This window comes from Lynx canadensis, chromosome B4, assembly GCF_007474595.2.
Source record: "Lynx canadensis isolate LIC74 chromosome B4, mLynCan4.pri.v2, whole genome shotgun sequence".
Lineage (NCBI taxonomy): Eukaryota > Metazoa > Chordata > Mammalia > Carnivora > Felidae > Lynx > Lynx canadensis.
Window position 1 is genome coordinate 72121499 of NC_044309.1, and position 25357 is coordinate 72146855.

The window sequence follows — 25357 nt, forward strand, 5'->3', positions numbered from 1 at the left end:
TATTTTTTGTTATTTTACTTTGTGAGAGAGAGAATTTCCAAGTGCCTCTTGAATTATTTTTGTTCCTCTAAAATAAATATAGAGTGCCTTTGTCGATGGCCTCATTATAGTTTCCTCCTGCTTCTTCCCATATTCATTAATGACACCACCATCTACCTTCTTAATTATGCCTCCTAGCTGCTGAAGCCAAACATCTTCTGGCAAATGAGCCTGGAGCCTTGTATCCAGCCACCAGCTCTAGTCCCCTCTGCCCAGTGGAGGGGACTAGATCTCCCTTCTGCCTGAAACACCATTCTCTTCTCTACCTGAAGAACTCCTGCCAAGCCTCAGTAGTAACCCTCAGCTTTTCACACAGATTTGCCGCTCTTTTCTGTAGGCATTAATAGTACTTGATTCCTGCCTTGATGGCATCTGGTTGTGGGTATGCCTGTCCCCTGGGTAACTAATCCTGTTCGAGGTAGCTACAAAGCCTTTGCATCTCTCAGTCTTCAGCTGGAGCACCACTGTCTGGACCTAATACTCATAGATATTTATTCAAGTGACCTGAGCTTGGAGTTTCAACACATACATACAACTGCTAGTTGAGTTTACGTTAATATTGCCCCCACCATCCTAGTGAAGTTCTTTTTTTTTTTTTAGTTTTATTTATTTTTTAAAATTTATACCCAAATTAGTTAGCATATAGTGAAACAATGATTCCATGAGTAGATTCCTTAATGCCCCTTACCCATTTAGCCCATCCCCCCTTCTACAACCCCTCCAGTAACCCTCAGTTTGTTCTCCATATTTATGAGTCTCTTCTGTTTCGTCCCCCTCCCTGTTTTTATATTATTTTTGTTTCCCTTCCCTTATGTTCATCTGTTTTGTCTCTTAAAGTCCTTATATGACTAAAGTCAAATGATTTTTGTCATTCTCTGACTAATTTCACTTTGCATAATACCCTCCAGTTCCATCCACATAGTTGCAAATGGCGAGATTTCATTCTTTTTGATTGCCGAGTAATATTCCATTGTATATATATACCACATGTTCTTTATCCATTCATCCATCAGTGGATATTTGGGCTCTTTCCATACTTGGGCTATTGTTGATAGTGCTGCTATAAACATGGGGGTGCATGTGTCCCTTTGAAACAGCACACCTGTATCCCTTGGATAAATGCCTGTAGTGCAATTGCTGGGTCGTAGGGTAGTTCTATTTTTAGTTTTTTTAGGAACCTCCATACTGTTTTCCAGAATGGCTGCACCAGCTTGCATTCCCACCAACAATGCAAAAGAGATCCTCTTTCTCTTCATCCTCGCCAACATCTGTTGTTGCCTGAGTTATTCATGGTAGCCATTCTGACAGGTGTGAGGTGGTATCTCATTGTGGTTTTGATTTGTATTTCCCTGATAATGAGTGACGTGGAGCATTTTTTCATGTGTGGGTTGGCCATCTGGATGTCTTCCTTGGAGAAGTGTCTATTCATGTCTTTTGCCCATTTCTTCACTGGATTAAACTAAAAGGCAACCAACAGAATGGGAGAAGATATTTGCAAATGATATATCAGATAAAGTGTTAGCTTCCAAAATCTATAAAGAACTTACCAAACTCAACACCGGTGAAGTTCTTTATGGCATATGTTTTTTGGGTTTTATTTTTGAGCGAAATTTCTGTTATCTTTAGTGAATTCCCCACCATCCTTTGAGATTATTAGAGTAACCCTGGTCTGTTAACCAAATTGCTTCCCCGGGTGTCTGGTCTTAACATCTGAGAATTCAGACACAGGACACAGATAGTCTGTCAGTCTAAAATCTAGCTTCAAAACCAGAAGATACCATTTTGTACTTACAGCACAGACACCCAGTCTCTTGTGAACTTGGTGAGGCCTTCCTAGGGGGCGGGTGACATAAATGAAATGCAAGAAAATGATGGAGTGGGCCCTGTTTGTCTCTGGCCCTGCCTCCTCTATCCTTGTTAATTTGACCTCACCATCCTCCATCTCCAAGTTAATTTTCAAAGATCTATTCAAACAGTGACCTTCATATATTATTTTCTCCACCTAATTTACTATAATTAGTACCAACTCTTCTTTAGCATTTCCTTGTGCCCACCCGTTTTCCTCTTTCTCCAGTGCTAACCCCACCTCAGCACCCCACTATACTTCTCCAGGACTCAGGCCTGTGTTCTTCCATTTCCTCATCTCCACTGTTTCCTCCCACTACCTGCATTGGTATTTCCTCATTTTTGCAGGCCTCCTACCTCTTTATTCATTCATCTGATAAACATTTATGGAGCACCTGCTATGCCAAATACTCTTATCAATTGCTGGGGATACCAAGACAAGTAAGACTTGGTGCCTGCCCTTACAGAGCCAAGTGAAGGGTGGTCAGTATTTGGTGGATTGTTAAGAAAGTAAATGCAGATGGGACTTTCTAGAGCACATGAGATTTGAATTGGATTTTGAAGAGTGAATGGAAGTTGTTTCAAGTATGGTAAAGGGAATGGACATTTCATGTAAAGAGGTGGACATTTAAAAGTACAAGGACATGAAACAGCTTGGCCAGTTCAAAGTATGGCGAGAACAAAGGATCCATAGGTGGGAATGTCAGGTAAGCAAGGACTGTGTCATAATGGGTCTCGTGTGCTCATCCAGGGAACTAGAACTTCTCCTTAATGAACTTATCCTTACCCATGGGAATATTTGTAAGCAAGAGAGCTATATAATGTTTATGTTGACAAAGATCAGATCATTCTGGCAGCAGAATGGAAGATATTTTGGTAGGAGAAGGATATTTTGGGAGGCTACACCAGGTAACCCACACAACTAGGTAATCCCCATACCTAAATAGAGGCAGTGGGTATGGGCATAGAGATCAGGGAGACAGATTGGACAAGTGCTAAAGAGATAACTAGTATGGTAGGTGAGGAATAAAATTGGTGAGATAATTTCCAGGAGATTGAATATGCAGATAGAATATGAGGAGAGGAGCTGGTGTCAAGGAAATGGTTCAGTGTTGAATATTTCAAGTGTGAGGTGTCTATGGGATGGATCCGTAGAAATGTCCATTAGAAAGTTGGATTCCCCAGGAGCTCAGAGAAGCTGCAGGTAGGACCCTGGGGGTGATTCAGGCATGCCCGACACAGAATTGATGATTAGGCCCTGGGGAAATGGGGCATTTAAAGGGTAAATGGGGAAAGAAATCTACAAAGGAAGAATAGCAGAACAGTTGGAAGAAATATAGCAGAGAGTTACTCCAACATGGAAAGCTTAGAAGGTGAGAATGTTGCTTAAGAGGAATTTGAACACTGACTAAAAGGAGCATAATGCAAAATAAGCGGGCAGGGTGGGGAGGCAAGAGTTGAACCCACACTTAATTGCTGGCACAGTGGGAAAAGGTAGAAGGAGCACTACAGGTAGTGTTTAAAAGAAATTATGTGCGTGCATGCATGCGTGTGGACGCACGTGCACACACACACCTTCGCTTTTTAAAATTATTTAAGTAAAACAGAAGTCAGGGGGAAGGCATTCCACTGAGAGGGAAATGTTTGGCCATATCAAAAGCTGCCTAGCAATCAAACAAATAAGGACTGAAAATGTACCCTGGCTTTGAAATCTGCCGCCACTGCATAGTGAGCATAGGGAGGGCCGTGGCAGGATGTAGGGCTTTGAGGAGGGAATAAGCGGAGAAATAGTTGAGGTACTTTTTCAAGAAACTCAAAGTGAAGAAGTAAGCATAGAGCATATTAGCAATATAGGGTTATGGAAAAGTTTTAGACAAGGATTATTTTTGTTTTTACATTGGGTATTTATTGCCTTGCAGAATCGGTAGGTCTTTTTTTGTTCTTCATTTCAAAGCTTAGAAAGTTCTTCTCACTTGAATATCAAAGCCATGATGCCATGTTGGTTTTTCTGGTGCATTATTTTTCAATGAATCCATCTCTCTTTTGATGTCAAAAGGGAGGACTCCATACCAGTTTTTTCCAGTGATGTAGCTGATGGCTCCAACACTTGAATCCACTGATTTGAAGCATCACTTTTTATAATATAGTAAACTCCTATGAATATCTGCATCAATTCTGTTTAATTCATACTATTAATGCACTAGTTCTAAAGTGTTTCAATTCCAGAGCATAATAATATACATTATTAGAATCTCTCAGAGGTAGACCTATTGTATCCTCTTCCAGAATGTCTCTCCTGTCAGTTGAAGCATTCCTTTTCATTATTTTACTTGTGTACTTGTGTATATTTCTTGAAAAACTTTAGCATCCTCTTTCAGCTTTAAAAAAAAAATACCCATTTGGGATCACTAACTGAATTTGTATTGGAATTCTAAATTATATTTTGGAGAAAAAAATTGATATAAGTCCCCCCATCTTGAGTCTGCCCAATTAAGAAGCATATGGTACATCCTACCATTCATTCATTCATCATTATTTGTTTTTATTTTTTAAGACCATTATTATACCTTGTTAACATTTCTCACTAACTTTTTCCTAAATAGTCTATACTTTTGTTGTCATTATAAATAACATCTTTTCTGTTTTGGATTTTTAACTGGGTTGACTGCTTGCATAGTCCTCATTTCTGGCTTCTCTTGAATAATAAGATCAGGCAACATTGGACCCTCATTCCAACATGGCAACTGTATGCAGTTCCTTCCATTTTATTAGGCTATGCACTTGCCAGTTTACCACATTTGACTGTACCCACTCCACACATTTCTATTACTTGCCTGGCCCCTAGCAGGCAGATGAATTCATTTAGGGGCAGGTGATGCATAGACACAGTCAGCAGCATAATACCAAGCATTGGTGTCAACATCTATGGTATCATCAACTCCGGTAATTGTCTGTCTTCCCTGAAGACGGTGGCTCTTGCCTGGCCTGTGGACCTGCCAGATCTTTCCAGCCCTCTCTGTTCTTCTGCAGCATACCCTGGCTTCTCAGACCAGAAGAACATGCCAGCTCCTTCTACCTACATACCCCTCCACAGTCTTGCCCTTCCTCGCCTGATTGGTCCCTGCCCCTGTTCTGAGCAGTAGCTGTAAAGGGGCTGTAAATCTTCCTGGCATTCACAGCCTTAGTCCCATATCTGTACTCGTTTACTTGAAAGATTTCTTTTAGATCTCTGGCCTTATTTCTAACCTTTACCTCCCTGTGGTACAGCTTGCCCCAATCTCTGCTGCCCATCTATAGCAATGCCACCTAAATTACAAGGAGAAAAGTACTTCTAACCCCTCACTTGGATATTTACTTAATATGACCACATAGATGGCAACCACTTCCAGATAAAAATTCTTGAAGGATTATATTTTGCCTTATTAAGATAATTTTGTCACATACATTTCTGTGATTTGTAATAATATTACCAATTCTCTGAAGGCATGGCAACTTGGCGTTTGCAGACTCAGGGAAGGTTGCTCATTTGCCTATTTGCAGCATATTTCCTCTAACATTCTCTACACATAGCCTTCCCAAAAGTACATTTCTTATTTCTTTTGAACTTGTTAGATACTTCCACAATACTCCTTTTCTTTTTTTAACCCAAAATCATGAATCATCTTCCAACATTCTGTTATTTCAACAGAGAATGAGTAACATACTGAGAGTGTCCCAACTTTAATACCAGCAAATAACTTGAGTTGATTAAAGATTTTAGGTCTATTTTTCCTGTTAAGTATATACATGTGATAGAAACTGGTTATAATTAGTCTTCTTTCCAGATATTTCATATTTGTCTTTTGTTGAACATTGTTATTACCATGGATGTCTTTTCTCTTTGGGATTTAGTTTGTTTGCCTTTTTTCTTTCTTTGTAAGAGTAAAGGAAAATACGTTGTCCTTCCATCCATCCACCACTCCATGATGTGTGTCCATTCCATTGACAGTTATTCAGTTTGGGTTCGTCACCTTATTTGTGGCCTCTTTTCCACTGGCCCCCCTGTTGGCTCTGGTGAACAATATATTGGAAATAAGAGTGGACGCATGGAAAATGACTACCCAGTATAGACGCATGGTTCCAGAAAAAGCCCAAGACATCGGAGCCTGGCAGCCCATCATGCAAGGAATAGCGATTCTGGCTGTGGTGACCAATGTGAGTAAACATAGGCTTCGCAGGGTAAAGACCTTGAAAAGTCCAAAATGCATTAGTGTCGCTACCTAAAGAATCAAATGTTTGATATTTTTTTCTAATGGGAGGGAGATGCCGGTACTATCATCTGTATAAAAACAGTTGTTATAACTGTAATTGTTATTATTTTTTTAATGTTTTTAATTGTTTGTAATTATTTATTAATGATTTACAAAGTCAAGAGCTCTTACAGAGGCAGTTGCTAAGAGTGACCATGATACTATCATTGCTCATTTGCTAACGTTTTTATTTAACAGGAACATAGTAATAGTAATAACAGTACGTACCAACTCTCTTAATCCTGATGCGACTATAAAAAGAGCTATACAATAGTGCTGTTGTAATAGAGATAGACATCTGCCCACTTACAGTGTTTACTGCCCGCAAATAAGAACTATCCTTCTACCATATTTTACTATATATTCCAAACTATCAATTTAAAATATTGACTATTTGATGATGAAGTATGTTCACGCACTTTGTGTGTTCCAATCATGTCTCCTAGGGTTCTTCAAGGAGGGGGGGCTTTAGGGTGGGTCCCATCTCTCCTCCCCACCCCGTCTGTCCCCTTGGCCTTTGCTGGCCACCCTCTAGTCATTAGCTAAGCAGCCTCATACCCTGCATGTGTCCCAGCTCTGAGGGAACAGAACAACCTGTATAGATTTTGGACCAATCTGAACAGTCTCTCTTTGCCCACCCCCGCACCCTCCTCCCCCGCCCCCCTTTTTTTTTTAAAACACAGGCCAGCAGGGAGTTTTCAGGGAGAACAATTTCCATGCCAGCCCAGCAGGGGGATGAGCACTTTCCTTAGAAATATGCTTACAATTAGGGCTATTTCCTCCCTTAGTTCACTACCCATTTTACTCCTGGGTCACTGACAATCCCCAAAAGATGATATCCCAGTTTTCATTTCTTAGTTAAGCCACTTGTCCTGAGTCCCCAGTCTTTTCCCACAAGCACCTGTAGAAACAGAACAGAACTCAGTGCCTGTGGGTCAGTCTTCTGGATGAGGGAACATACTCAACATTGCAGTCACAGGCCAGACTCTCAGTCCACCTGTCAGTATTGTAGCTTCCCAGCTGCATGACCTTGGGCCAGGCCTTAACACTTCACAGCTTCATTTTATTGTTTGTAAATTGAATAATTCCCTATCGCATATTTTAAGAATATTACATACCATAAAGGATGACCAAGGACTTCAGTGAGTTAATGCATGGAATGCACAGAGCCTGGTCCTCATGGAACGTTAGCTGCTGCTGTTTTATCATCATTATCCATCATCAGTAATAGTGACTCTGTGTAGACTTCCAACAGGTGTCTAAACTAAAGGCACAAGAATTTTACAGTTCTTGTGGTTACAGTTTTATACAACAAAGCAAGTTATCTGGAACCCAGCTGTCACCACCCATCAAGAACCCTCAATTTATCTGAATTGTATGTTATCCCTACTTTTTGGAGAAAGTTACAAATTGCACACACACACACACACACACACACAGAAACAACTGCTAGGTTGTATCATTTTCCATTCACCCAAGTAACCCACACCTTCAACGTCCACTGTGTTACAATCATGAAAGAATTAATCTGTCACATTAAATATGCTATACAACACTAAGCAAGGCAGGAACGTGGAATTGTGTACGTTAGGAAAATTTTAGCAACAAGGTTTGAAACTAAAAGCGTTTTTGTTTGACCTTCAGCTAGCCAGAAAATTCAAATGACTCTTAATGCCCAGTCCTCAGCACTCTGGTTTGCTTGTGTCAGGCACCTTTTCCTAGTATCCCCAGGATGGCTCCACTCCATTAGCACAGATGGGGTACTGGCTGTGTTTCTATGTCTACTCTGTGTGGATGTGTCTGTGTATACACACACAGGCACGTGCGTGCTTGCTAATTGGTGCTGCTGGTTCTTATCCAGTAGTTGTTTCTTCTTACAACTTAGGCATCGTTTCATTGTACCGTAGGAAAACTGCTTTTTAGATCATTGATTGAATGATGGACAATCCTTTTCTTTCCCATATTATTAGGATTTGTTACAGCTTCCAAGATGCAGGTTCTGTGTACGTTTGTATATATGCCTATAAGAATGAAACATGTAAATTATCCCCTCACACTCCTAATATGTGCCTCCAAAATGTACTGGGCACTCAAGTGCTAACTTTCCATAATAGGGGAGCTTTTAACTGTAGGAAGAAGAGAATAGCCACCAGGGATGAGAATGGACATCGAATCATTCATTTTAAAGCTGCTAGTCCCCAGCAAAGAAGCTGAATTGACACGGTTGTATCAGGCCACAGTATCTGCCGTTGAAGACCAATTTTAATTTAGTTTGATATAAATGGAAAATTGTATTCAGAACAGCATAGGAAATGAAGCACACTGCATTTATTTGTACTCTTGCAGCGTGTCTCAAAGCAGCTCAATTCAGGAGGAAAAATATCTTGTCAGAAGACAAGAGAATTATCTTCCTTGTTGGAATTTTTGCAGCTTCCTGGAGCACATCTGCAGGTGATTCTGTAAAAAGCTATAGTTAAATGATAACAGGAAATTTTAAACTATTCAAATCTGGTAAAGTAAAATATTCTTGCCTTACCCCCTCCCCCCTCCACCAGCCAGAAGCAGACACAGGCACACTTGGGAGGAAATGACAAAGCTGGTCTACTAGTGGGGGTCATTTTGCAATAGAAAAGCCCCTTAGTTGTGTTTCTTGCTCTGACTGAGATCTTGTTTGTTGGCTTGTGGTCTCTCTGCATCTAAACCACATGTTCAGATGAATAGTATTAAAAATCACGTTGTGCCAAAAACCTGTCTTTCTGCCTCAATAAATGACTGAATCGTTTAACTTTGTTTATTCACATAGAATATGGATTTAAGTATATTCCTTACTTGCTCCTTCCTTCAAGCCAGTTTTACACATTGGAGAGTTTAAAGCCCAAATTAAAGAATTTTAGAGAAAATTCATGTAATTTATAATAGCTTTGCATCCTAATAGAGGTCTGCCTGACACAGGCCCACGTTTAAAATTGACCTATATTTATTCCTTTAATTTGAGAACATAACTATGATAATGTTCATAACTTTGTCCAGTTAGCCTTTTTGAAGCTTAGAAGCTTAGACACTAGATCTTTTTTTTTTTTATTTTTTTTTTCACGTTTATTCATTTTTGAGACAGAGAGCATGAATGGGGGAAGGTCAGAGAGAGAGAGAGGGCGATACAGAATCCGAAACAGGCTCCAGGCTCTGAGCTGTCAGCACAGAGCCCAACGTGGGGCTCGAACTCACGGACTGCGAGATCATCATGACCTGAGCTGAAGTCGGACGCCCAACCGACTGAGCCACCCAGGCGCCCCTAGACACTAGATCATATAAAATAGGCATACATTTGACTATATGAATGAAATAACTCCAGTATGCTTTCTTGCTTCCTACATTTTAAAGTTAATTAAAAAAATTCTTGTTTTCTAATGAAGCAACATACGGTATATACTGAGAGTTTAAAATCAGACTATGGGTTGACTTGTATAAATAAGTCAAGACACTCTAGGGGAAAAAGTATGAATTTGAAGACCATTATTAGATCAAGGAAATATATTTTATTCAATTTATATTCTATTTTTAAGAGTCAAGGGATTTAAAAGATCAGTTTTATATCAATTATAAATTCTACAAAGGAATTGTATAAGGCCAAATTATTATAATATTGACCCTAGTATTACTTCTACAAAACGGTCTTCTAAGTCATAAAAGAGAGCTGAAAATTATATCTAGTAGAGTTCCAAGATTGATTGAATCGTATAATATTCTAATTTATGAAAATCTAATTTATATATAATATATGCAAGCAACTCGAGTTATCCAGGATACGATGGTCTACAATTATTCTTGCTGTACTTAAGAAACAGGCAACTTGGGGCACCTGGGTGGCTCAGTCGGTTGAGCATCCGACTTCAGCTCAGGTCACGATCTCGCGGTCCGTGAGTTCGAGCCCCTCATCGGGCTCTGGGCTGATGGCTCAGAGCCTGGAGCCTGCTTCAGATTCTGTGTCTCCCTCTCTCTCTGCCCCTCCCCCGTTCATGCTCTGTCTCTCTCTGTCTCAAAAATAAATAAACGTTAAAAAAAAAAAAAATTAAAAAAAAAAAGAAACAGGCAACTTGGGGCACCTGGGTGGCTCAGTCGGTTAAGTGGCCGACTTCGGCTCAGGTCATGATCTCACAGTCCTTGATTTCAAGCCCGCGTCGGGCTCTGTGCTGACAGCTCAGAGCCTGGAGCCTGTTTCAGATTCTGTGTCTCCCTCTCTCTGACCCTCCCCCGTTCATGCTCTGTCTCTCTCGGTCTCAAAAATAAATAAACGTTAAAAAAAAAAAAAAAAAAAAGAGGCAACTTGCCAGCTTTTGCTTTCCAATTGTAGGTGGACTTCTGGACAGCCCTTATTTGAACTGAAGACAAGAGGTAGTAACTATTCTTTAAAGCAGCTGCTCAAAGACTTTAGGACATTCACTATCTATGTCCATTAGACAGGAAAGAAAGTTTCTGAATCTTTCAGTTTAAAAAAAAAAAAAAATCAACTGTTGAAACTATAATTCTGGCACATTTGTTAACCATAGCTATAAAGGCTCTAAAATAATGTCCCCTTACTGTTTTCCTCCCAATATAGGCCATGATCATCGCTTTCACATCAGACATGATCCCCCGCCTGGTGTATTACTGGTCCTTCTCCGTCCCTCCCTATGGGGACCACACCCACTACACCATGGAGGGATACATCAACAACACTCTTTCCTACTTCAACATCGCAGACTTCAAAAACAGAAGCAAAGGAAATCCATATTCTGGGCTTGAAAAACATACCACATGCAGGCAAGTTCTGCTGACGTGTTTAAAAATGCACTTCATCTTTTAAAGGACTTTTATTGTAATGTAATTCTAAATAAAATTGCTGGAGACACTTTTTTCAGCCAAACTTAAAAAAGGAAAAGATCTAAAAGTTAATACAGACAGAGGTCAGAACTTTCAAATGAAACAATAAAACATGATATAAAGACGAGGGTTTCAAATGATTATAGGGATACTGACCCAAGAGAAAAGTTCTGTTTGTATCTTAGAAATGAAGAAATGCAAGGAGTGCCAAAAAACAAGTTCATTCAGTTGGTATGACGAATCTGTTATCCAAGCACAACCTGATGTATTTAGTGATGACAAGCTATCACTCTCACTTCAAGAAATACAAAAATGAGAAATGTAAATACCTCAGCCTAGCCCAGAAGTATTCTCTGGAAAGTATTCCAGAGCTCTCTGCATTGATTGTAATGGCCGGTAAGGTCAACTGTAGTCAGTAGATGTCAAGTAAATCACTAATTGATAGTTTGTTCACTATAGGTCATAGAGTTTGTTTTTTAAAATCCTTTAAAAAAAATTTTTTTTAATGTTTATTTTTTGAGAGAGGGGCAGAAAGAGGGAGACAGAATCCAAAGCAGGCTCCAGGCTCTGAGCTGTCAGCACAGAACCTGACATGGGGCTTGAACTCATGGACTGTGAGATCATGACCTGAACCAGTCAGATGCTTAACCAACTGAGCCACCCAGGTGCCCCAAGAGTTTGTTTTTTAAATCATAGTCTTAACCCAGAAGAGGCTCTAAATACTCATTTAGCTCAACTCCTCAAACCCTTTTCTGGTTCAAATTCTCAGCAACACAACCAAGAAACCAGAAAAAAGCCCCAAATAAGTGTTTCAAATTTACACACCGTAGAGCCTCTTGAGAATCCCACGTCGAATCTGCTTACTTTTACTTGACATAATTCTAAACAGTTGTTAGACTCTTCTAGGTCAAATAGATTATAGGTAGGAAATTTGAGATGTGCTACCTGAGGGAAGACACCAACAGCAGTAGCACATGACATCTCATAAGGACAAGAGTTTGAAAAGTGTAACAAGCAGATGGGTGCTACTCTTTACAGAGAGAGATCACTTGTGGCTGAGTGAAGCCTGAGGATACGTTATATAAACAAATTTATAAACCTGTTTCTGAAAATACGCTGAATCGTTTTAGTTATACTCTTTTGAGAAAGCAAGGATGAAACTGGCAAAAAAAATGTTAACACTTTTGTTTGTTTTCACATAGATGGAATACATCATTACCATCTTATGTTAAGTGAAGTATTATGGGAGTAGTTATTTCAGGATTTTGTCAGCAAATTAAACTCTGAGAAAATTTATATGATGTCCAACTTAAAAGAGCATTGTATTAAATATGACCTCTTTTGAAATGGGCCCTTGCTTACAGTAGTTAGTCAAGAAGAATTATCTCCTTATATCCTTCCATTTTGTTTCCAGGTATCGTGATTTCCGGTACCCACCTGGACACCCACAAGAGTATAAACACAACATCTATTACTGGCACGTGATTGCAGCCAAGTTGGCTTTTATCATTGTCATGGAGGTAGGAGACGTCTACTTTGAAATAGTCGATAAGGTAGTAGTATATTTGCAGACCTTTTGTTAGCATTCAGTGTTGCCAACTCTGACTTCAAATACATTCTTATCTCTTGCTAATAATTAGTTTAGGACATGTATTAATCAAATTTAACATGAGAATGCCCATAATGCTCTAATAAAATGAAATTGGCTATCTGCTTGAAAAGGTGAGCGCATGTTTGCTAAGGGGATTCAGTCCCTCTCAATTCAGTATTGAGTGCCTTTTTTTTTTTTTTTTTTAATTTGGGGCACAGGGGCTGCATGATGGACTGTGAAGGGTCTTATTTAAGACTACTAAGATGTGATCTCTGCTCTCGAGAAACTTTCTCAGGGCACATCACATTATGGCAGCAGCGTGAGTGCTACAGCTCCAGAGAACACATTTGTGTTCTAGACAGGAGAAAGAAAGGTGAGGCTAGCTGTATCTGTTCCTTTGCATCAGCAAAGAAAATGCTTTTCCAGAAGCCTTTAGAGCAGACTTCCACCTGTATCACACTGGCAATAACTAGAGCTCACGGTTCCTCCCAGCAGTAAAATAGGCTGGGGCAGGAGGTATTTGGTTTGCTCTGAACAAAATGAGAATCTGTTAGCAAGAAAAAAGTGTGGGATAGGCTGCCTGCCTGGCTTTGACAATTTTTCTAGTATTGTTTGGTAGCTATTAAACATCAACAGAAGAAGAAACAATTCATCATTAGCTCACCAGCATCAGTGGTTTCCTGTAGTATCTGCTATATCAGCAAGAATCACTGGTTTATATTCAAATGTGGAGTTGCCAAAGTATTTACACTGCTGCTTCTGATATCAGGTTTGACTAGATACCGTGAGGGGCCATTTCACTACAAGACATTTAGAATAAGCTTAAATCTCCCAGAAGGGGGAGAGCAGGGAGGACAAGGAACAGGAAGAAGGACAGAACTTTGAGGAGGGGCCGTGGTGTGGCTCTGGGGAAGAGCCATTACACGATGTCGGCATGTGGGAGGGCCCCCAGCTGGACGCACGCCGCCAGGGAGTGTGGGAGCAAGCGAGGGTGCAGGTGGACTCAGAGTCCCTGGACGAGGAGGACCGCTCAGCCCTAGCAGCCAGGCCCACCCGTCACACGTAGATGCCCAGGCCTGCCTCCACCCCCACTGGCCACCCGTGGAGCAGAGACCTGTCGGGGAAGGACTGCCCTTCCCCTTTGTGTCTGTCCCCTGGGCTGTTATTCTAACTCCTGTGATTTCCAGCTAATAATGAAATGAGTATAAAGGGTTTTTTTAATGAGAAAAGAAAATGTCCTTTGCACTTTTGAACTCACTGGAAGGAAGGAGAATCCACAAAGAGGAGGTGGAAAGGTGTGGTGGTCAAAATAGAACAAGTGCGGTTATCAGTGATGCCATGTACAGGCTCAGGAGACCCAGCAGTGGGTCAGAAGTGAGGTGGACCAGCTGAGCTAGAGACTCTTGGATTCATCCAGGGGCCCCCAAAGGGCTCAATTTGCCTCATCGTAGAAGGAAATGTGTATATTCTCTGCAGAAAAAAGTGTCCTCAATTTAGACCACAGTTTTTTCTCAGATTGAAATAATCAAATATGAACTTCCAAAGATCAACAATAACCAGGGGAAATAAGAAAAACCAGGAGTGAGATTCAGCCAAAAAAAGAAAAGCAACTAATTTGGACCCTCAATAACTTCAAGAGTATCTGTTATCAGATAAGGAATGACCACGTTTAAACAAAGAAATGAGAGATTCAAAAATGAGCAAACAATAAGAAACTAAAAAAGTACTAGGCAATTTTGAAAAATATATAGTTGAAATGAAAAAAATTAACATATGCATTAAACAGAAGTTTGAAAACAGAATGAACTGGGAGATAGGTCTGAAAAAAAGAGAAGAAAGTGGAAAATACAGAAAAGAGATTAAGCAATTTTCAAAAGATTCACAGAAGAAAAAATGGATCATAGAGGAGAGGCAATTTGAAGAGTTAATGGCTCAAATTCTTCCCAAATAAATGACAGGTGTCTGTGAACAGAGCAGAAAGCACAACAGACATCAAGAAGAATACGGAAATCCGTGCTTCCACAGATTGGGACAGAAGTGCAGCTCACCGAAGATAAGATCGTAAAAGTGCCCAGAGAACAAGGACAGATGACTGATCAGGAAAATTATAATTGGAGTGAGAGTAGACTGTAACAGCAACACAGAGGTGAGAAGAGAGTAGTTGAATCTCTTCAAAATGCTAAAGAAGATAACTGTAAACCTAGAATTATAGCAAAACTCTGAGTTACTGAAAAATCTTTCCATAACGAAAACACTAGGCCATATGGTTTTACAGGAGAGCAATACCATACTTCCTAGAACAGATCGTTTTCGTTTCCTCCAGAGATTAGAAAGCGGAAACACTCTCCAACTCCTTATACATCTTAAAATCAGACAGGAGAAAGAGAAAGGGAAATTCTAAACCAGTCTCACTCATTACATAGACGCAAAGATCTTCCTAAAATGCACCAATTGAATCTAGCAATATACTTTTTTTAAGTTTATTTATTTTGAGAGCGAGTGAGAGAGAGCATGCGTGCAAGCAGGGGGAAAGGCAGAGAATCTAAAGCAGGCTCTGTGCTGCCAGCACAGAGCTTGATGCAGGGCTCAATCCCACAAACCATGAAACCATGTCCTGAGCCAAGGTCAAGAGTTGGACACCTAACTGACTGAGCCACCCAGGTGCCCCAGAATCTAGCAATCTACTTCTTAAAGATGACATCAGACCACATTGGTTTATCCCAGAAATATCAGGATGACATGTAGAAAATCCACCTATCTATAAATATTACCTACCTCAGAAATAGATAGAAAATAAAAACCTCTCTTTCCCACAATATCGTTTGCCTCTTCACTATAATTTCTATAATTGAGACACACTAGTACCTCTCATCTCGAATATTCTCCACCCTCATATTACCTAATGTATCAGAAGCATTTGACACAGAAGCTGATCATTCTCTCCTCCTTGAAGTTACTGTTACTCCTCACTTGGCTCCCAGGAAAACTTTTTTTTTTTTTTTTTTTTTGGCCTTTTCTCTTACCTTAAGTCCCTTCTTAATTGCATTGCTAGTCCCTTCCTTCTCTTAGTGATCCTGGGGCTCATTCCTTGGTTGTCATCTTTTCTCTCTCTTCACAGCCTTGATGATCTCATGCAGTCCGTTGGCTTTAAATGCCATCTATATGCCAGTGACTCACAATATATGTATATAGATATCTCCGGAACACCTCTCTCCTGAACTCAACCCATGAATCCAAATGCCCACTTGACCTTTCTGCTTGGATATCTAACACATAAATCTACTGCCCCAAGTGCCCATATTTTCTTAAATTCAGTTGGAATGTTCTCTCTGTCCTGCCCTAAATGTTCTGTCCACAGTGAGTCTGCCCCCTCTCAGTCATGGCAGTTCCATGTCACTGCTTGCTCAGGGTAGAATTCTTGGGAGTCCCCCCACTTACTCCACATACAGTCCTGTTGGCTTTTCCTTTGAAAGTACATCACAGATCTGAACACTTCTTACCAACTCTGCTGCTACCACCAGGTTGGTAATTAGGCCATTTTTGGCCTGACTTAGGGCCGCAGTCTGCTAACTGGGCTCCCTACTGCCTTCATATGTCACGGAGTAAAAGCCAACGTCCTCACTCTGACACGCAAGGCCTCACACAGTCTAGCCAAGCTCTGTTATCACTCTCAAGTCACCTTTCCTCACCCGCTCCACTCCTGCCTTGCCATTACTTGAAATATAGCCTGTAGGCTTTCGTCACATAGACTCTGCACTGGCTGTTCCCTCTGCTTCGAATGTCTTGCCTCTTGATTTCTGCATGGCTGTTTCCCTCACCTCCTTAAAGTCTTTGCTCATTGAGGCATATCCAGACTAATCTGTATGAAATCTATATGAAATTTGCCTCCCATATAACACAGAAACTCTTACCACTTTAACACCATGTACAACTTATTTATGTTTAACTCTGTTTATTGTATCTTATCTATCTCCTTGCTAGGTCAGAGACTTGTGAGTACTGAACAAATAAAAAACGTCTTCAACGTCATTAGTCATCAGGGAAATGTAAAGTAAGACCAAAGTGAAAGCCCATTTTATAATCTCTGTGTTGGTTTAAAAAAAAAAATTGATGACAAGTGCTGTCAAGAATATACAGCAAGGGGCGCCTGGGTAGCTCAGTCGGTTAAGCATCTGACATGGGCTTAGGTCATGATCTCACAGTTCATGAGTTCAAGTCCTGCATCAGGCTCTGTGCTGACAGCTCAGAGCCTGGAGCCTGCTTCAGATTCTGTGTCTCCCTCTCTCTCTCTCTGCCCCTCTCCTGCTCGTGTTCTGTCTCTCTCAAAAATAAACATTTTTTAAAACTTAAAAAAAAAGAGAGCAAATGAAACTATCACACACTGCTGGTGGGTGTGGAAGCTGGTTTAACTGGTTTGGAAAATACTTTGGTACCATCTTGGAAATTTAAACATTCATGTAACCTAGAGTCTTGGCAGTTATACTCCTAGGTCATGCCCTTGAGAAACTCTCACAGATATCCTCCAGAATCCAAGTGCACAAACATTCCCAAGATCATTTCTCTAATACAAACACTAGAAACAAGCGCAATACGTTTTGATGGGGGAATGGATAAATTATAGCGTATGCAAACAGGAGAATATTAAGCAGAATTGGTAATGAATGGACTATAGTTAATGTACAATAACACTGATGAATCTTAGAAACTAGTTTTAAAACGAAAAAACAATTTTCCAAAGACTGCCATACTTTTTTATAAAGCTCAAATCAAACAAGACTAAACAATATATTCCTGTGGGATATATACATATTTGTTAAGCTCGTTCTCAAAAATAAGATGATACAGATATACTCACACATAGGGTAGTGTTAACCTTTGGGGAAGAGCTCCCGGAATGAGCTAGGAAAGGAACGTCTCCAAAAATACTACAGCATTGGCAGTGTCATGGTGAGTGTCAGAGACATTAGACACATTATCTTCTACATATCAAATAGTATTCTTGCAATTTTTAAAGTAACAATGGAGCTCGTGGGTGGAAGCACATCACGCGGGAGAGATTGGATATGTCTGTAGAATGCCCAGCCCCGTGTCCAGATCCGCTGCCAGATGACCTGCAATGGAAGGAACTCTGGGTTCCCCTCCATTTCGTTGCGGCTGACCTTTTTCTTCTTCTCTCCCACAGCACATCATCTACTCTGTGAAATTTTTTATCTCCTATGCAATTCCAGATGTATCCAAAAGCACGAAGAGCAAGATCAAGAGAGAAAAATACCTAACGCAAAAGCTTCTTCACGAGAATCACCTCAAAGATGTGACAAAAAATATGGGGGTCATAGCTGAGAGGATGGTGGAAGTGGTAGATAACAATTTACGACCCAAATTAGAATAAGAGCTTTATGTTCTGAGAAGCACTTTACAGAATTTAACTCCGTCAAAATATATTATGAATCACTAATGAGGATGTCTGAGTGAAAACACTTTGGCAAATAGTCTTAGCTATTGCCATTTTCATATAGATTATTTTTCGGTTTCAGCCAGCCACGCAGGAACTGGAAAGTGCAAAACTTAGATCAAGAAGTGCATAAAACTAATCACCTGGAAAACCAGAAATGTTACCCTTTTTTGATAAATTTGAATTTCAGTAACACAGAAAAAGTCTCTTCGTGTGCTTAAAAACTACCCTTTCCGAAGCAGAATGGATTTCTGTCCCTCCGTCTGATTATTTTCATTTCTTTCTGTTCTCAAGCACATGGTCCCCTTTAAGGCAGTGTTTCATTTCTTCACTTAGCCAAATCTGTGCCAGAGTTCTCTTTCCCTTACAGTACTTTTGTTAAAGACGAGACATGCTTCCCTTTGTGTGATTAAAAATAGCTAACTCAGAATTTCAGTTTGAATGCCATATTAAGTGGCAGATAGACTCAAGAATTCACAGTATGTCGGTGTGTTAGCACATCCCTACAGAAAACGAAACCTCACTTAGTAAGAGGAAATAGTTTCCGTCTCCAATTTGGCCTATCTTTTCATCTCAAAGAAACACACTTAATGGATCGGAATAAAGATAGCAAGGTTCTGAAGTGTATTTGTGCTAATCCGCAGTGACACTTTTTATCTTCCAGGAGCACTCTCAGAACATTCTGTGCCTAATCAGTGTTGACTGCTTTGCAGATCTCAAGGGAGTCAGATGACAAAAGTAGGGAAAGTTATAGATTCAAATAGAATTGTAACTCATATTGACCAGAATAATTAATGTACCTCTTCTAAAGATACGTAGTTTCTTAAAATTACATTTTTATCAACATAATGGTCCGGAAGGACAAGCCCATCAGTTTGCCACCAGTTTCCTTTTATGCATTAGATCCAGGAGGTACAGCATCACAGATCACGGGCATCGCCAGGAACCGCTCACTGTGCAGCCACTGTGACATGAGGGTGCTGTGCACACGCGCTTAACAGTACAACCGGTGCCCTAATTGTGAGGCGCTCGGGGTTCCCTGCGTGGGGAGCGCCTTTTCCACAAGGATTCCGGGTATCCAAGTGATGAGCATACCAAAGCATGTGCCATGGTGAAGGTGGTTCCCTGCAGCCTCCATTCCCTTGTTCCCAGCCCAGTAACTTGTCTGTAACTGCACGCACCAGGGGAGTGGTGGGGAGAGGAGAGAAGCAGGGATAGACCCGCATCACTCCCAATCCGGAAGAGACACTCTGGTGTTGATTTGAGCTTCCAGCCTCCCTCAGGCCGCGGTTTGGTCACAACCCCTTCCCTGAGCTGCACGTAACTTCCCGCTGAATGCCTGCACCACGCACATCTTGCCTTCAGGTGGTTCAACTCAGCAGTCTTTACTGTGCTTTACTGCCTTTCAGGTGCAAGGCCCTCTGGTAGGCTCCGGACAAGACGCGGGGCCACACCGCTCACCCTTGACTGGTAACGGGGGAGTGCCGGGTGTAAGAGAGGGTGTCTGGCACTGGGTTCTTACCGGGTGGACTGCCACCCACTGGGGTGCTGCTACATGCCCAAGTGCCATAGGAGCCGAGCCACTCCATCCCAGCAGCAGAGGAAAAGGAAACCTGTTGCAGCGAGCAGATTTAGAGGCTCGATATAAAAGAGCTGCTTAACTCAAGGTCACGATTCTAAGTGCCTGCCATGAATGTTCAAACAGACCCAGAAACCAAAATCACTATTTATGTAGGATTCATAAAGCAGTATCCTGGGCTTTTGCATTGTCCCAATGGACAAGGGACAACATTTCACTAACTTTCTTGATCATGTTAACAATGTGAACGAGTGCTCACAACAGGCCACACACGCTATGACTGCACAGGGAGTAAGAAAGGAGTTTCGTCCCGGCTTCTCGTCCCGCCCAGACTGGGTGCAGCTGTTCCTTTCCCTGCTCACCTGTGACACTGCTCCTGAAAGTGGTGTCACTTCTGCCCCTAGTACCTCAGCTCTTTGAAGCGCAGGACTATCTCCTCGTGTTGGATTTGCCAACTACTCACTGTTTATGGGAGCGTAGAGAAGGAAATGTTTTTTGCCTTATCTCCTTGTATATAAACTAGAACTTTAAAAAGTGTGCATGTGTGTTTTTCATAAACCATCTTTCATAAATTGCCTTCATAGTTTAAAATGTGCTTTTGTGGACAGGAGGGGAAAAAACTCTACATTTTTAAAGGCAGAAAATACGTGTGACACTGCCAATAGTCCCCTAAGCGGCGAGGTAGTGGGGATCCGGGGTCACCTGTGACACCGACAGTGTTAATGGAACCTAGTGCTGACTTGTCAGTGTGAAGACAAATGTGGGACTGTGTCTGCAGGCAGTCACTGGGCTGGGTTTGTAAATGTAAGCAGCAGCACCCCAAGAAAAAGGGGGTGTGCAACAGTGCCCCTGTGAAAGGAATACCTGGCCCTAGACCTGCCCAGTGTTAACCACTAGAGAACGTTTCATTGTATATCCTTTTGTAATGCCTGTGAATTTTAACAGATTGAAGCATTAGACCAAAATACTCAGGAGATTTTCCTTTAAATATCCCTCAAATATTTTAGATGTGTCAATAGAAAGGGAAAGCTATCGTTTTTGTTTGAAAACTAAGCAAGGCCATCTTGTAAACCGTCACCAAATGCCTTCCCTTGTAATTATCCGTGGGTGCATCTTGGATTTCAGAAAACATTAATTCACTGGGGGGCTCTGTTATTGAAACACTGCTTGTACCATTTTCTCATTGTGCCTATTATATGTTAAGATGTTTGAAAACTTAAAATGTATGAGCAGCTTAACGAAAATAGAACTGAAATATACATGATGCTTTCATACACTGTGGCATAAGATGTAAAGTTTGTAATGTTTTGTGAATTTCTGTGCATTTTAATATTCTTTTATAATTATAAGCATTTTAGTAAATTCATTTTTAAAAACAGCACTGTGGTCTACTCTCTCTTCATGTTTTTAAGGAGAGCATATATATCTCAATCATCACCTAGATAACAAATGTGTGCTTTTGTGTAAATGATATTTTTCACAGCCTACACTTACTTTAAACATGATTTTTCTGGGAAAAAAATTGGGTGTGGGTTTTCAGCCACAACTGCTAAAAACCAGTTGTTGGGATTGAGCCCTGCCCAGGATACCAAGCCTGAGACCAGGTGGGAGCTGAAAACCAGCCCACCTCTGCTCACCACACCAGGTACGCCGGAGTCAGGCTGCATCAGCAAGGAGGAAGAGGCATTTTTCTCTAAATACATAAAGTTGGCTTCTGTATGCTAAAACCATGATTGCAGGGGACAGTGCCCCTCAGAGAGGGCAAGTCGCTAATAATCCCAGAAAGGCTCTGAACCTGCTGTGGCCCTGGGTACAGAAAGGGAAATTACGGAAAAGAAAATAAAGGAACATCTCATTATAAAAATCAATGTTTTTATCCTGTACAACCTACCCAGATTTTAACTCATTCCATGTATATGTGTATGTATTTGATTTAATTAGCCAGCTTAAATCTCATTGGACTTCCAGGAAAACTCTGTAACTGGACCAACAGGAAGAAGTCTTTTCTGATCCTTATGCGACACTCTTGAGACCAGCACTAATGTTATTCTCACCGTTAAGTCTTTTAAGTTCAGCAAACGGCTGACCAGAAGTTCATTTTGTAAGCTAAAAAAAACCCCTCTCATTTGCAGGGGATGAGGAGATCTTAAATACAGTTGACCCTGCAACAACTCCTGTTTGACCTTGATAGGTCCACTTATATACAGATTTTTTTTCATAATTTTTTAAAAATACAGTACTATAAATGTATTTTCACTTCCTTATGATTTTCTTAACATTTTCTGTAGCTTACTTTAAGAATACCGTAACATACAAAATCATTATTTGGGCTTGGCGTCCTGGTCCAAGATGGCAATATGGGAGATCCCGAATTCATCTCCCTCCACAGACACACCAAACCAACACCTATCTTAGAGCAATTTCTCCTGAAGAACAGGACTGACGGAATGAACTTTTGCACAACAAAAGACCATGAAGAGAATAGCAAGAGACCCAACGACCTGGTAACAAATGGAGCTGCCATCCTCATTGCAAACCGTAGTGAGGAGGGATAGTTCAGAGGGACCCTGAGTAGATTCATCTACCCTTGGACATGAGAAAAAGGTTACGGTTTACAAAGGCAACAAGAAAACACAGGAACCAGCCCTAGAACACTGTCCAATAGCAGGGGAGCTGCTAGAACTCTCTCTGGGTCAGAGGCACTGGTGAGCCCCATGGTTTGCATTCACCCTCCACCATGACAGCACAGACAAGAGCAGTCAGGGTGTCCTAGCCAGCCTGCAGCGAGGCCCAGACCCCTAGTCTACCAGCCTCAAAGGCCAGGGGGCACAGAAAACCACTGCTTAAAAGGGCAACTGGAATACAAAGGATCCAGTCCTAGAATTCTGCCCAATAATAGAGTTGCTGCTGAAACTCTGAGATGGAGAGGCTGGTGAGCACCATGGGTGGCATTCCTCCTCCACTTGACAATGTGGACAGGGATGGGGTCTGGGTACATTAGTGAGCCTACCATATCGGTGAGCTCCAAACCTACACCAGCCCCAGATGTCCCACCAAAGTGGCCCCCTTCATGGAGCACAGCAGGACACTGGTCAACACCCACTCCAGCTCCAGCCATCTCACAAAGGTGATACAGGTGCAAAGCACCCCAGAACACTCCCAGCTCACACCACTCTGGTTCTAGATGACTTGCCAGGGCACCCCCAGCTCTCACTTTGGCTCCAGACAACTCACCAGGGGACCCTTTGTGCAGAGTGCCCTGGGACACCACTCCCTACCCAGCCATGCTCTAGCTACACTACTGTAGTGCCCCTGCTCACCAGAACACTCTGATCCACAGCCACCCTGGCGCCCTCTACATGCGGACTCCCTGTCTTGCACCAACTTTAGCATCAGCTCTCCTGCTGGGACACCCTCTGTGCAGAGAGCCCCTGGACCCCCCCCCCCCAACTTGCACTCACTTGAGCTGTTGGGCAGGTTATCCCTCTACAGAGAGGCCCCAGCACTGCCCTGGTTTGTGCCCACTTCACCTCTGGCCATCCCACTAGCACGGTCCCACTCCAAGGCCACAAAAACCACAGTTCCCACCAGCCAACTAGCCAAAGTCACCAGGCATACAGTCTATACAGGGATGACCATGTACAAGATCATTCCTTGTAGTTCAGGAATAGTAGTTCTAGTATTGTTCTTGAAAGAACAAGACAAAACCTCAGGAAAAGAACTAAATGAAATCAGATAAGCAATATGCCTCATAAAGGGTTTAAAGTGATGGTCATAAAGATGCTCACTGGACTAGATAGAAGAGTTGATGAACTCTGTGAGAACTTCAACAAAGAGAAAATGTAAATACTTGAAGAAAATATAACTCTTAATACAATAACTGAAATAAAAAATACAGAGAGGGAACCTCTGGGACATAGCAAAGGCGATCATAAGAGGAAAGTATATAGCAATCGAGGCCTTCCTAAAGAAGGAAGAAAGGTCTCAGATACACAACATAACCTTATGCCTTAAAGAGCTGGAAAAAGAACAGCAAATAAAAACCAAGACCAGCAGAAGACAGGAAATAATAAAGATTAGAGCAGAAATTAATACCATTGAAACAAACAAATAAAAAAACAGATCGATGAAACCAGAAGCTGGTTCTTTGAAAGAATTAACAAAATTGATAAACCATTAGCCAGTTGGATCAAAAAGAAAAAGGAAAGGACCCAAATAAAATCAAGAATTAAAGAGGAGAGATCACAACCAACACAGCAGCAATAAAAATAATAAGAGAATATTATGAGCAATTATACACCAATAAAATGGGCAATCTGGAAGAAATGGACAAATTCCTAGAAACATATACACTACCAAAACTAAAACAGGAAGAAATAGAGAATTTGAACATACCCATAACCAGTAAAGAAATTGAATTAGTAATCAAAAATCTCCCAAAAATCAAGAGTCCAGGGCCAGATGGCTTTCCAAGGGAATTCTACCACACATTTAAGGAAGAGTTAACACCTATTCTCCTGAAGCTGTTCCAAAAAACAGAAATGGAAGGAAAATTTCCAAACTCTTTCTATGAAGCCAGCATTACCTTTATTCCAAAACCAGACAAAGACCCCATTAAAAAGGAGAACTAGAGACCAATTTCCCTGTTGGACATGGATGCAAAAATCCTCAACAAGACATTAGCCAACCAGATCCAATAATACATAAAAAAATTATCCACCACAACCAAGTGGGATTTATACCTGGGATGCAGGGCTGGTTCAATATCTGCAAAACAATTAATGTGATTCATCACATCAATAAAAGAAAGGACAAGAACCACATGATCTTCTCAATAGATGCAGAGAAAGCATTTGACAAAATACAGTATCCTTTCTTGATAAAAAACCCTCAAGAAAATACGGATAGGAGGATCATACCTCAAGATCATAAAGGCCATATATGAAAAACCCAATGCTAATATCATCCTCAATGGGGAAAAACTGAAAGCTTTTCCCCTAAGGTCAGGAACAAGACAGGGATGTCCACTTTCACCACTGTTATTCAACATAGTATTGGAAGTCTTAGCCTCAGCAATCAGACAACACAAAGAAATAAAAGGCATCCAAATCGGCCAGGAGGAGGTCAAATGTTCACTCTTCACAGATGACATGATACAGTATATGGAAAACCCAAAAGATTCCACCAAAAAACTGCTAGAACTGATTCATGAATTCAGCAAAGTTGCAGGATATAAAATCAATGCACAGAAATTGGTTGCATTCCTATATACCAACAATGAAGCAACAGAAAGAGAAATCAAGGAATCAATCCCATTTACAGTTGCACCAAAAGCCTTAAAATACCTAGGAATAAATCTAACCAAAGAGGTGACAATCTATACACTGAAAACTATAGAAAGCTTGAAGAAGACACAAAGACACTATAGAAAATTAAAGAAGACACAAAAAAATGGAAAAAGATTCCATGCTCCTGAATAAGAAGAACAAATATTGTTAAAATGTCAATACTACCCAAAGAATCTACATATTCAATGCAATTCCTATCAAAATAACACCAGCATTCTTCACAGAGCTAGAACAAATAATCCTAAAATTTGTATGGGACCAGAAAAGACCCTGAATAGCCAAAGCAATCTTGAAAAAGAAAACCAAAGCAGGAGGCATCACAATCCCAGACTTCAAGCTGTATTGCAAAACTGT

At 41.0% G+C, this 25357-nt stretch overlaps 1 protein-coding gene across 3 annotated transcripts in view; it reads left to right on the forward strand.

Annotated features, from left to right (window-relative positions):
• ANO6 (anoctamin 6) overlaps positions 1–21034 on the forward strand; it is a 196743-nt gene extending 175709 nt beyond the window's left edge. For 2 of the 3 annotated variants that reach the window (XM_030322381.1, XM_030322384.1), the window contains 4 exons: positions 5873–6078; positions 10771–10973; positions 12448–12586; positions 17807–21034. In XM_030322381.1, coding sequence (XP_030178241.1) covers positions 5873–6078; positions 10771–10973; positions 12448–12586; positions 17807–18013 — 755 coding nt within the window. In that variant the 3' untranslated portion in view covers positions 18014–21034. The remainder of the gene's footprint in view (positions 1–5872; positions 6079–10770; positions 10974–12447; positions 12587–17806) is intronic. The other variant, XM_030322383.1, reaches the window with a different exon arrangement.
• The last annotated feature ends 4323 nt before the right edge of the window (positions 21035–25357 follow it).